Source organism: Sinocyclocheilus anshuiensis, unplaced genomic scaffold, assembly GCF_001515605.1.
Source record: "Sinocyclocheilus anshuiensis isolate Anshui unplaced genomic scaffold, SAMN03320099.WGS_v1.1 scaffold944, whole genome shotgun sequence".
NCBI classification, from domain to species: domain Eukaryota; kingdom Metazoa; phylum Chordata; class Actinopteri; order Cypriniformes; family Cyprinidae; genus Sinocyclocheilus; species Sinocyclocheilus anshuiensis.
Window position 1 is genome coordinate 304,523 of NW_015549559.1, and position 12,221 is coordinate 316,743.

Sequence of the window (12,221 nt, forward strand, 5' to 3'; positions counted from 1 at the left end):
TGTACACATGCATTGTGAAACTCATATCCACACTCTCAGTTACATAAAAGCAGGAGTATGTACACTATTGTGGATGCACATTTACAGTATTTGCACATTCACTAAAGATTCGGAACAATTTCTTTAGAAACAAGGGGCGGTTTATGCGGACGACCAGCTTACTGTATATACTAGGAGTTGCTGTCCCCTAGTGGAAGTTTTCGGTATGAAAGTATTTGTTAGCAGGCTGCTGCTAATCAGCAGTTTTTCTTTCATATCTCCTGATATTTCACAAGTGTATAAACTCTTATAACAAGTGTTCATGCACTCAAACATAAAAGGGACAACAAGTACTAGTTAAAATTCAAAGGATTTTTTTTTTTAATTGCACACAAAAAAGCAAACTTTGCTGTGTTAACAAATTCATAAACCTGCATTGCTAAATAAATACCACTGCAGTGGGATAATTTGGAACCAAGCCCTGTGGTGCATGCTACTGTGGGCGTGTTGTGTTGCCTGTTTGCTCACAAATTGGCCTATTTTCAGTGGATGCAACAGAGTATTAGTCTAAACAAGCAGCAGGGACAGAACACTAACTCAGCAAAATCTCCTCTCAATGGGAATGCAAATAAAAACAAGATGCAAAGCAAAGCCTTTGATTACAACTCACTTTCTGTACCAAAGTCCCTGAGCAGAAAGGAAAAAAAGAAATATATAAGAAAAATAAAAAGAAAAAGAAAGGGAACTTTGTATTTGTATAAGAATCTCTTTTGTAATATATTAATTTTAAAAAATCCACTTTTCCATAAAAACTTATTGGGAGGCCTGTGCTTTTAGCACATGATCTCCAATATAATCAGAAAATTACATTTTTCAAATGAGATATTACCAAACAGTATTTTTTTTAGACTTCATAAAATAAAATGAATACAAAACTGAGTTGGGATTACAAGCTTCATGTCTAAAAGCAGAGGGGTGTTATAACAACAAAATAAACTTTTTAGCTGCATCATAAGAAATGTTTTAGCATGCCTATATTTTTGTAAACTCTGATCAGAAAGCCTTTAAATAAACCACTGAATAAATTATGAGATACTTAGTGGTGTAAACAGAAAACTGCTGACAGGGCATATGCTTAAGCTTAAGGTACGTGTTCAAATAGCATGGCAGAATATGAACCTTATGGCTGCATGCTGTTTCAGTCATCTTTCTTATCAGAGGTACTGTCCTCCTGGTGGTTGTTATGAGAAGCAGTACAGCAGTGAGACAAACTGGCATCAAAGTCTGGCTCCTCCCCCTGGAGACCCTGGTAACGCTGTAGCTCGATGTAGGTGGTGAAGAGCTTGGCATACTCCGGGTGGGTGAGAGCGAAGGAACAAAACTCATCTGAGAGACAAATGGAGCCAGGAAAATTACTACAGATTTATTTACTCAAAAAGAAAACAAAAGAAACAAGTAAGGCACTTGGCTGGCAGTAATGAATGAATAACAATGTGAATATGCTATGATAAATAGCATATTTATATCAGACACTGTGTGAAAACATCCTTGATTTAATTTGGCATGCAGCTGATCGCCTGAAATCAACTCACACTTCATGACAACTTCCTGCAAGTATTATAAAAGACCAGTCACCATCATGATTCAACCTTAACAAATGAAAGATTAGATAAATAGCCTTCACTTGAAAGTGTTCACGATTCTACACACAAATATTTTCCAAGTTATTTACATACACAGCATGGAATCATGTGGTGCTAACCATGATGATTTCATGTGCATTAAACATTTATTGGAGAAAAACCCTGCTAATTCTTGCTTGCTGAATGCATGCAGCAGATAGCCCAAAGTCAAGGTTCAATTCAGACAAGTTAAATCATGACATGAAATTACCTGTATTAAGGAATTTGGACTGTGATACTCCCTAGATCAGGGTTCCTCAAATCTTGCCCTGGAGGGCCAATACGCTGCAGAGTTTAGCTCCAACCCTGATCAAACTCACCTACCTGTGATTTTCTAATGATCCTGAAGACATTGATTAGCATGCTCAGGTGTGTTTGATTAGGGTTAGAGCTAAACTCTGCAGCAAAGTGGATCTCGTGGGCCAGATTTGAGGATCCCTGCCCTAGATTGTCAAATCAAGTCAAGTTAAATCCATGGTTTAAAAGCAGCTTCACAGGAAAATATTGCTGTAACATCTGTAAACTCTTGCATTTCATGGAGTCCTCGCTGAGCAGTTGTATTTAAACCTTTATTGGAAAAATTATGCCTAAATATATTTTCAAACCAATAAGATCAAGTTTAATAAAGATGATGTTAATTCAGCATCAAGTAATTTGCTTAATACAACCTAAACAATCAACCAAAGTTGACATTGCAAATGTTAGGCCTGTGTGTAGTTCAGCTCAGTCTTACAAGCAACAGTTTGGTTTCACAACTTGGAAAAAAAAGAAACAAATTCACAGTTCCTGTGAATTGTGTGTTTATGTACAAATATATATATTAACATGACAGAACAGCTGGTTATAATAGTAGCAGTTCTGTTATTTGTTTGATAAATTTCATACACCATGGTTAAAAAAAAGTATTCTCTGAATGATGGCACTTCTATCTTATCACTGTGGTAGATGCTACAGTTGGCATACAGACCATAAGTTATGTGTCCTGATCCATCTGTGTCAATTTCTTTGAAGAGGCTGTGGACATCAAGATCACATACTCCAAGAGAAGAACGTAGCAAACTGCTAAACTCCTCTTGTGTGATACAATTGTCCTCATCAATGTCAAACAGCTGTAGAAAGAATTCACAAACACAACTAGACATCTATCGGCCTCATTTTTATATATACATATGAACACTTTTTGACAATAAATCACACAGTAGTAGTCCCCCGTAGTAATGTTCTACTGTTTGTAAACCACCTCAAGTTGTGAACAACCACTGACACTTCAGAACTAATATGGCTTACCCTCGTAACCACACCACACGAGGTCTTCTTTAAATCTTCATCAAATTAAATCTTTTGATCTCTGCACAATCACATTCTGAGAATTCATCATGATATTTTTTTCAGAATAACATCAGTGCTATCTGTGATATCATTACCTTAAAAGCAGTCTGAATGACTTCCTCATTATTAGCTGGGCGGCACAGAACTGTGACACCAATGACATATTCTCTGAAATCAATAGTGCCATCGCCATTCTACAACAAACAGACCACACTGTGAATGCAATATAATGCTGTTTAATTCATCCAGTACCATTTAGATTTAGATTTGTTGTTTTTGAAACATGAAGACTGAAAATAAAACAGATTTTAAAGCAGATGTCAGAGTATTTCATACATTCAGCTCCTTTTCTGGATCTAAGCAGTGCTCTTTTCCATATCTTTTTTCCATGTGGTTAGTTATGGACATACTCACCCTGTCAAATAGAGTGAAGAGCTCCTGTAGAGCTGGGCTGACGGGTAATTTGAGAAAGCTGGCAAACTCCTCAATTGTGATCCTGCCGCCTTTGCAAGAACAGGCTATGTTGGCAAAACTCTCCAATTCCTTCTTCACACTGTCCCATTTTAATCTGAATTTGCAACAGAGATTTTAAGATTAAACTATGATAATCTTAAATTATGTGTCTTGTGGGCTACCAGTCTGAAAACGTTTACTAATACCAAGGATATGTATTTTTTAATATTATATTGAGTCATACTCCAACTTCCTGCTGATCTTGGTAAACTCCACGAGACCTGCCTCCATAGGCAGGGTCAGTTCTCCAGCTGCAATCATCAGACGACAATCTTCGTAGGTGTGGTCTGTGACAGGCAGGCCCAGAGACCTAATAACAGAGTGAGAAATTGTGATACAGTCATTAACATTGAAATATCATATTGTGCACACATTGTAAATATCAATTAAAATAATATTATAAAGACATGGGAGAATAAATAGCAACAAGGCATGCTTACTCAGCCATCACAGCTCTCACTGACTGAGCAAACTTGATAGGACACTTTTTCTCCATCTCAGTAGGAATTTGAGGGGGCAGAAACTAAAACAAACACAATACATATATACGTAACTTTTTGGAGATTAGCTATATAGTGTGTGGGGTTAGGTTTGTCATTCATGTTTCTACATCAAAGGTGCAAAAAGCTGAGAATATTATCATGAAATACACAAATGTTTCTCACAGACCTCAACCTCCACTGCAGTATAGAGCTGACAGAGTGTGAGCAGCAGTAGTCTGGCCCTAAAACAGGAACTGGTGGTGAGGTTCCAAACCAACAGCATTTCAGGAAGCACTGCTCTCTTTATATGCATGACCGTGCAAATGCATTTCTTGTCTGACATACTACAAAAGGGTCTTAAAACCAAGCTTATCTAAGGAAGCAAATCTACAACACTACACATGCAGAGATGTCTCAATGTGTAAGGAGGAAGATGAGAATTTAGTCAGACAGCACGCTGTTTTCCTTTTTTATTTGAATATAAAATTGATCTCTATTTGTCTTATCTTAAATGCCAATAAACCAACGAAACATCCTTTTTGGCTCACCGGAGTGTTTCTTGCAACATTATATGCAATCCTGGCATGTGATTCTGAATTATGACTTCTTTGTTGTAACAGTGATTGGAAAAGGCCTAATTGTGGAAGCATTTCATCAGCCGTGTAAATACGTTTGGCTTTGTTTATGTTTATTATTACTTACGATTTTGGGCCCTGCCATGTCCATGTGACTGTGTCCTGTAAATATTAAAAAGACAAACTTTTGTAAGAATTCTTAAAGAGGTATGAACATTGAGCTATTCACACAAGCGCATCAGACTGACATACTTGCAGAGCCTTTAGTTTGCTAGGTGGCCTATGCATTTGTATGCTAATTTTATGGTCTACTATAGTGCCGTCTTCTTGGTTATTTATGGATTTGCATTTTACATGTGTTTACAATTTTTGTGTTACTCTATTGTGTTTGCATTTGACACCACAATTTGAGGCATCATAACAACAGTATAGGACTTCTGTTGAATTCATACTGACCAACTTATTTGGGTATCTGATCAGAACAGGCTGTACTGGGACTCCTGGGACAAAGGCACCTATGGAGGTAAAGAGAATAGCACATAAGCCAGTTTCATTCATTCTCATTTCATTCCATTCATTCTCTTTGTACTTTGTAGCTACATTCATACCTCCTAAAACACTGCTCAGTACAACAGTTCCATCTGTTTTCTTTATGGAGTCATATGCTTCAGTATGCAGTTAAATCCCTGTCTGACGCTCCATTGATAATACCATGCCCTACATTTCAGGTCACAGCTATTTGACTGGTTCTCAAGTGGACAATCAATGATTATCAATGAAGCAAATTCTGTCCAAATGATATGACCTGAATATAGAAAGAAAAATCTATCGATCTTACATAATACAACAATAAATATCACTCTGACCCGCTAAATTAATTAAGCCTACTGCAAACTACTGGATAATACTTATTCATAGACACAACACTCCCTCTCTTTTATGTGCTGCTGGTTTTGCTGGCTTCAGCAGACCTCATTCTACTTTCTTTAGTACACCAAAACAAACTGTAGGCTTTGGAAACCCCTAAAACCACAGTAGTTTCTTTTCCCCATCTCTTGTAAACATTTGCATTACGAAAATGAGTTTGATCTTTGAATCTGATAACGGACAAGATTTTCATATAGTGCAGTTCATACACAACCTTCATTATATACTTTATTATGGACTTTTGCTACAACACACTATATCTGTATCTTTACTGTATCTGTAACATCTCAACTAGACCTTAACAGTTCATCTGCATTATTATAGTGTCCATATTATAATTAACATTTCTACATAACAAACAAAAACAAGCTTAATCTGCTAACCTTGTTTAAAGGTAATGAGACATGATCTGTTCGTACATGTTCCTTCAGGAAAAATGAGTACCTAAAAAAGAAAATAACACTAGTGATATTTTCAGTGGTACCATAGCTATCATGGTGGCTTAATTTGGATGCAAATCACAGATCACAGTTTGTTTGATAAAGAAACATTTACTTCCTAATAATACAGTTGGTAAAACTAATTAAACATCCAGAATGTTGACACCGAACATTCTTTAGGAACCGGACATCCTTTATTCTAGCTGAGGAAGTACAGGTCTAAGAGTAATTTCCTGCTTTCAAAAGCGGGAATACACTTAGTTTGTTACTCTGGTTTCACATTGTGAAATTCACAAGGTATATTTTTTTTAACCTTTTTTTTTTTTGAACACGTTTTTATTTTTGACCGTTTTTAAGTCACATAAAAAAATAAAAATTTAATTAAATACTGGAGTGACGAGTGAGGCAGCATAATCTTTCATGGATAATGTAATCAAGCAAATTTGTGGTTTTACAGACCTTTATAATGCTAGAAGTGGAGACACTCACCTGTGGCCAGTGTCCGCCTGACTTTGCTCTGCGCTCAATCTCAAGGATAGTGTTTCTACGAGAGTCTGGATCTTTGCGTGAAACAAGCACTGGCTGCACACAGCGCAAAAACCCTGGGGAACATAATATCGTCTTACCCATTGAAGAACAAAGGAATGATAAGTAATGATAATAGTCAAAATAACACATGCAAAATTAACATCAATAATGGATATTTAATGGTCTGCCCTGGTTTCATTTTGGTTTGTTTCTTTGTGTTGACTGTGGTATTTGTTCACAACTTTGCAGTAACAGAAACCAAACTGATAAACAAAGCACACATATTCAAAGCTACTGGAACACATTATGAAACCATTTGGCATTCGATTTTGTTTTTGAGTAGACCGATATTGATGCAAATATCCATACTGCCAAAGACTGGTGCTTCCAGGGACTCTGAGCGGGATACAGTCGAGGGTAGACCAGCTTCAATACAGACGATGGCATCAAAGAAAGAAGAGTGGGGGGCCACAGCTAGAATGGGGGCCTTTACACTGCTTGCCTGCTTCCCCTTCACCACCACCCTGAAGCCCATGCCAAAGAAATACAGCCGGCCTAGAAAGGTCATCACTCTTTTGTGCATGAACCTGCCCACAAACACACATACAAGCACACAAAACATGAGGAATCATACTGGGTAATGACATCAATTAGTCCACCATACTGACACTCATAAGCACAAAAAGCTTTCTTTAACGGCTTTGACACTGTGTCCTCATCGGGTGTCAGATCAGCATGTTGTTGCATCAGTTAAGAGAATAACCACATCCCTCCAACAGCCGCTCTACCTCCTACGCTAAGACTTAATTAATCTGATCCGTGTGGTCAGTCTGAGAAGAAATGAGCTACAGCTAAATTTGCAAAAAACCATGTGGCCTGTTTGCCAGAGAAGCGTGAATTAAACAGAATGGAAGGGCTCTGTAATGCAGCAAATATGTGTAACTGCTGATATGCAAACCACAAATTTCACATTAACAACTCACATCTTATTATTAATACAGAGGAAACAAACACACACAAAAAATACACCGACCCTCCCTTCCACCCCACCCCACCCACAAACCTTTTTTAGCATGTACCAAAAGGAACAAATCAGGAACTAAGACAAAATCAGAAAATGGTAAGAGGTAGCGCTATCTGTAAGGCCAAGGTTTAAGGTTTAATGTGCTAGCGATCAAGTTTAGTTATTAGGCCAGGAGAATAAGTAGCTCAAAAAAGGTGCACCTAAAAAAGGTGTATTTTAGTCTTGTGCTGAATTGTAGCAGGTGGCGTGTATCTGTGTGTAACATGAGTGAACAGGGATCGGTATTTACCTTCTCCAGCCAGTCATGGGTTCCACTGCTCCTTTCAGAGACTGTCTGAATGTTATCATGACAGAAACTGGCCACATGACCATGAGAACGAGAAGCAAGAACATTCCACGGAGCGGCACAAGGATGATTCCTAGAAGAAAACACTACACACAGACATGAGAAAAAATTGACACACACACACACACACACACACAATAAATGTCAAATATACCTTTTAAGAGAAAGGCTGTCATGGAATTGGTTTAAGGGGGAAAAATAATTATGTATAAAGCAAATTATAACAACCTCCAAGTGTAACATATGAATAATAAAAAAAAAATAAAATAAAAATGCAGCAGCATATTTCATGAATACAGAGACCTGTTTAACACATATAATAAACTATTATTTAACATCCAAATAACCCAGCGCAACTTCCATCCTTGGCTGCAGGATGACTTAAGTATTATGTGGACATGTAATTAATTAAAAATTAATTAAATTACATGTAATGCAGTCAAGACCTGTCTGGAAGTACTTTAGCCGTGTGTCTTTCTGAAAATAATTACACACCTTAAAACATTCATCAATCAATCAGATTCAAGCATTCAATAACCCCATAGTATTATTATTAATAATAATATATAATCGTATTACCCAATTTTACAATAAATATTTATAACAAAAATATTAATAACATTCTTTCTACCACGTTGTGAACTGCGTAACTGCGTGATTTTCCTTATTACAAAAACGGTAACACTGTTTCAAATTGTGACATCAAAGAAGTAACATTATTTGAACACTTTCTGCAGCATAAAGGCAATTGTAATTCTCATTTATTTACTAATCTGACAAATTAAAAATTTTCTAAATTTGCTAATCCTGTTCCCTATTCAGCCATGTTCCCCAAGTTATTGCAAGAATGATCAAGACTAACGGAGGAAGTAAGAGCGATCATGCAATAAGTAGATTAGAGGGAAACTAATCTTTAGGCAAATCACATTAAATGTGGATAAATGCATACGATGAAGAATCGAATGACTTAAGTGAAGAATAATATTGACAAGCATGTCATAAATTGAGAGCAGGACTCACTTTGATTTTCTCGGCTTTGGTTAACTTAAGGTCGTGCGCGAATGGGTTGATGACTGCGGGCAGCAGCAGGGAACGCTGTCTAGGCAGTGCGTACACTCTCTGCGGAGGCATCTTCACTCATCACAGCAGCGCTGCTCTTCGTGTGTCCAAACGAAGAGCTTCCTCTTTACACACCAGAAGCACCACCTCACACATGACTCGAGCTCTAGCGGTCTGCGGATGTGTTTCACAATCAAGTGAGCTACCTAACTAGAATGCAATTTTTAATCATAGGCGCGTGCTGCAACTTTGGGAATCCCAGGAGTCCAGACGAGCTGGAGTCAAAGTCGAGTTTCTGTGTGTGCACTGGCTGCCTCGAAATGCGCTTATAATGTCCTGAAACGGTCTGTAACTAGGGAGCTCAGTTGGTTTTTGAGACAAAGCCTGTGTTTACACCCCACCTCTCACGGACATAATCCTATCCTATTAGCCATGTAGTTAGTAGCCACTCGGTGTTATAAATTGACAGCTTAAAACAGTGGCGTCGCAAGCCCTAATGCAATCTCACTGATAGATCATTGTTCAACGAGGGAGTACACGGTGCTGAGAAACATTTTTCGGTAACACTTTACATGAAGGTGTGTGCATAAGACTGACATGACACCTTCATAATCATGACATGACACATGTCATGAATATGAAGGAGGTTTTATGCATGTTTATGACAACTGTCATTAAGTGTCATTGGCTCAGTTATGTCATTTTTAATGCAAATATGACATTATTTGACCTAACCCTAATCTAACCCTACCCTTACCCCTAACCATAGCCCATAACAAAGACATCTCAAACAATGTCATCTTTGCATTAAAAATTACATAACTGAGTGAATGACACTTAACGACAGTTGTCATAAACATGCATAGAAAAACCTTCATATTCATGACATGTGTCATGTCATGATTATGAAGGTGTCATGTCAGTCTTATGCACACCCCTTCATGTAAAGTGTAACCCATTTTTCTGACCATACTTCATTCCGTGATGTTCCGTTTCGGGATGGGTGGATCGATCGATCCTTAAGTATCGATACTTTCGATACTGATGTTGTCATCAAAACACATCACATCAAAATATCGATTCTAACGTGCATTTTTAACCATTAATTTTATTTATTTATCAAGAAATTCGGTGCATAAATTAAGCTTCTAAGTGGAAAAATAGACTATATTAGCGAATAATTGTGTTGGATAGAACAATTTCTACTGGAACACACGCAAATACTGAAAGACAGAACCAATCCATCACAGACAGCGTTCGCTGCTGACATATGGCTCACAGTGCTTGTTCAAATAGGGCTGTGTTTCCCAAAAGCATCAGAAGCATAAGTAGATCTTAAGAAACTATTGCCACATTATCACATTACATAACGTTGTTACTATATATAAAATTAATTCTGAAAAATGCATCATGGTTTCCACACAAATATGAAGCAGCAACAATAATAAATGTTTCTTGAGCAGCAAATTATATTAGAATGATTTCTGAAGGATCATGTGACACTGAAGACTGGAGTAATGATGCTGAAAATTATATATAAAAAAATATTAAAATAGAAAATAGTTATTTTTAATTGTTATTTTTCACAATATTGCTGCTTTTTTTTTTTTTTTTAATAAGTGCAGCCTTGGTGAGCATGAGACTTAAATATATATATATATTACAAAATCTTACTGACCCCAAACTTTTGTGTACATGTAATATTTATTTTCAATTGGCTAGTTTGTGCAAGTAAACTTATTTAAACTGGTTGTTAAAAGTTCAAATGGATTGTGTTATGTTCTGTAATTGCTGTTAATAAATCTGTCAGAAAGAAATATGCTACAGTTTCACCTTTAGGGGTACAACAGCCTGGCAGCCTTTTACAAAAATTAACCATGGTTTTATTACAGTAACCACAGCTTACCACAGTATTTGTAGTAAAACTGCAGTAACCACAAATTGACCATGGTAATAATAATACATTTTAGTACTTATGTAACACCATGTTTATTTTTCACGAGGTACCCTCAAAGGTGCACTTTTGTAACTTATCTACCCTTAAAGCATGCATACTTGTATGGTACTAATATGCTCTCTTTTAGGGGTATAGTTGCACCTTTGAGGTTACTGCCCCAGTAAAGGGCTAAAATACAATTATAGTATATTTTATTTATGACAGCGTAAACAAAAAAGGCCTATGAAATTTAAAAAACATGGCTTTAAAATCTAATATTAAGTGAGTATAATTACTGATTATATTATTTTAATAATGTAACCGAGGTATCGGTATCGAAGATACTGGGCTTGAAAATATCGGTATGCCCCAGTAAACGGCTAAAATACAATTATAGTATATTTTATTTATGACAGCGTAAACAAAAAAGGCCTATGAAATTTAAAAAACATGGCTTTAAAATCTAATATTAAGTGAGTATAATTACTGATTATATTATTTTAATAATGTAACCGAGGTATCGGTATCGAAGATACTGGGCTTGAAAATATCGGTATCGGATCGAAAATAAAATAAGAGGTATCGCCCATCCCTAGTTCCATTTGCTGTTCGGAAGCAGTGATGCTCGACTCGAGAATGAATCACTCGTTTGAGCCGATTCTTTTTAAAGGGCTGAACAAAAGACACCATAACTATAAAGATAACGATATATATAGGCTATAGTTCTAAAAGTCGTTCTCAATATTAAAAAATAGCAGAGTCTACACCACACAACTATAACCATAAAGGCACAGAGAAACGTTATCGTTGGAATCACTTTCAGAACGATTTTTTTCCAGCTGATGAACGATAAAATATCGACACCTAATCAGAATCAATCCTGCTGTAACGAGCTGAAGAATTTAATGCGGCAGACGAGCGTGTGCTTAGAATAAACAGACTGCTGGTGTGGACGCTAATAGGCTACTGTATAGTTCTTGGTGTGAACGGGCCTTTACGGTCTGAACAGTTCGAGAAGGGTCTAGCTGCAGCCTTGCACTTGCACTCTCAGACTTGCATTCTCAGGCTTGCATTCTCAGACACTTGCGCTTCCGCTAGCAACGTCACTTGCAGTCTTTATTTTTTATTTTGTTCTATTTTTTATTACTTTTTGTTTGAATCTCTCAACATTTTACAACAGTAGCCAGGTGGTGAAGACAAGAAAAAAGAAACTAAATTACGAAGTCACTTGCAATGGCCGCTTGCACTCTCCGACACCTGCGACGTCACTTACAATCGACACAAATCGTGCGTGTTGCTAATGGAGACAAGACGCTGTGGTGGTGATTAAACGATTACAACTAATTTAGTACTATAACATACAGAGTCCTGCAAGAAAAAGACAAGACCCGCAAATCCGTC

At 37.0% G+C, this 12,221-nt stretch overlaps 1 protein-coding gene across 1 annotated transcript; it reads right to left on the reverse strand.

Moving 5' to 3' along the window:
* Positions 1–857: 857 nt before the first annotated feature.
* LOC107657092 (lysophosphatidylcholine acyltransferase 2-like) lies at positions 858–9,034 on the reverse strand. The gene is made up of 14 exons (XM_016445099.1): positions 8,846–9,034; positions 7,769–7,911; positions 6,825–7,042; positions 6,417–6,529; positions 5,871–5,931; positions 5,017–5,075; positions 4,688–4,722; positions 4,173–4,227; positions 3,944–4,026; positions 3,688–3,813; positions 3,405–3,558; positions 3,086–3,184; positions 2,629–2,770; positions 858–1,365 (listed from the first exon to the last, which is right to left on the reverse strand). Exons 1-14 carry the CDS (start codon positions 8,954–8,956, stop codon positions 1,178–1,180), a joined length of 1,587 nt encoding a protein of 528 aa, XP_016300585.1. The 5' UTR covers positions 8,957–9,034; the 3' UTR covers positions 858–1,177.
* Positions 9,035–12,221: the final 3,187 nt, after the last annotated feature.

Bases quoted from the DNA above. Each gene is read 5' to 3' on its own strand.
- LOC107657092 (XM_016445099.1), bottom strand. From the start codon at position 8,956: ATGCCTCCGCAGAGAGTGTACGCACTGCCTAGACAGCGTTCCCTGCTG. The intron at 6,530-6,824 runs GTATGGATATTT...TATGTTCCCCAG, and splicing joins GGAAGCACCAGTCTTTGGCA to GGTTTTTGCGCTGTGTGCAG. The intron at 3,559-3,687 runs GTATGACTCAAT...TTGCAAATTCAG, and splicing joins AAGATCAGCAGGAAGTTGGA to ATTAAAATGGGACAGTGTGA.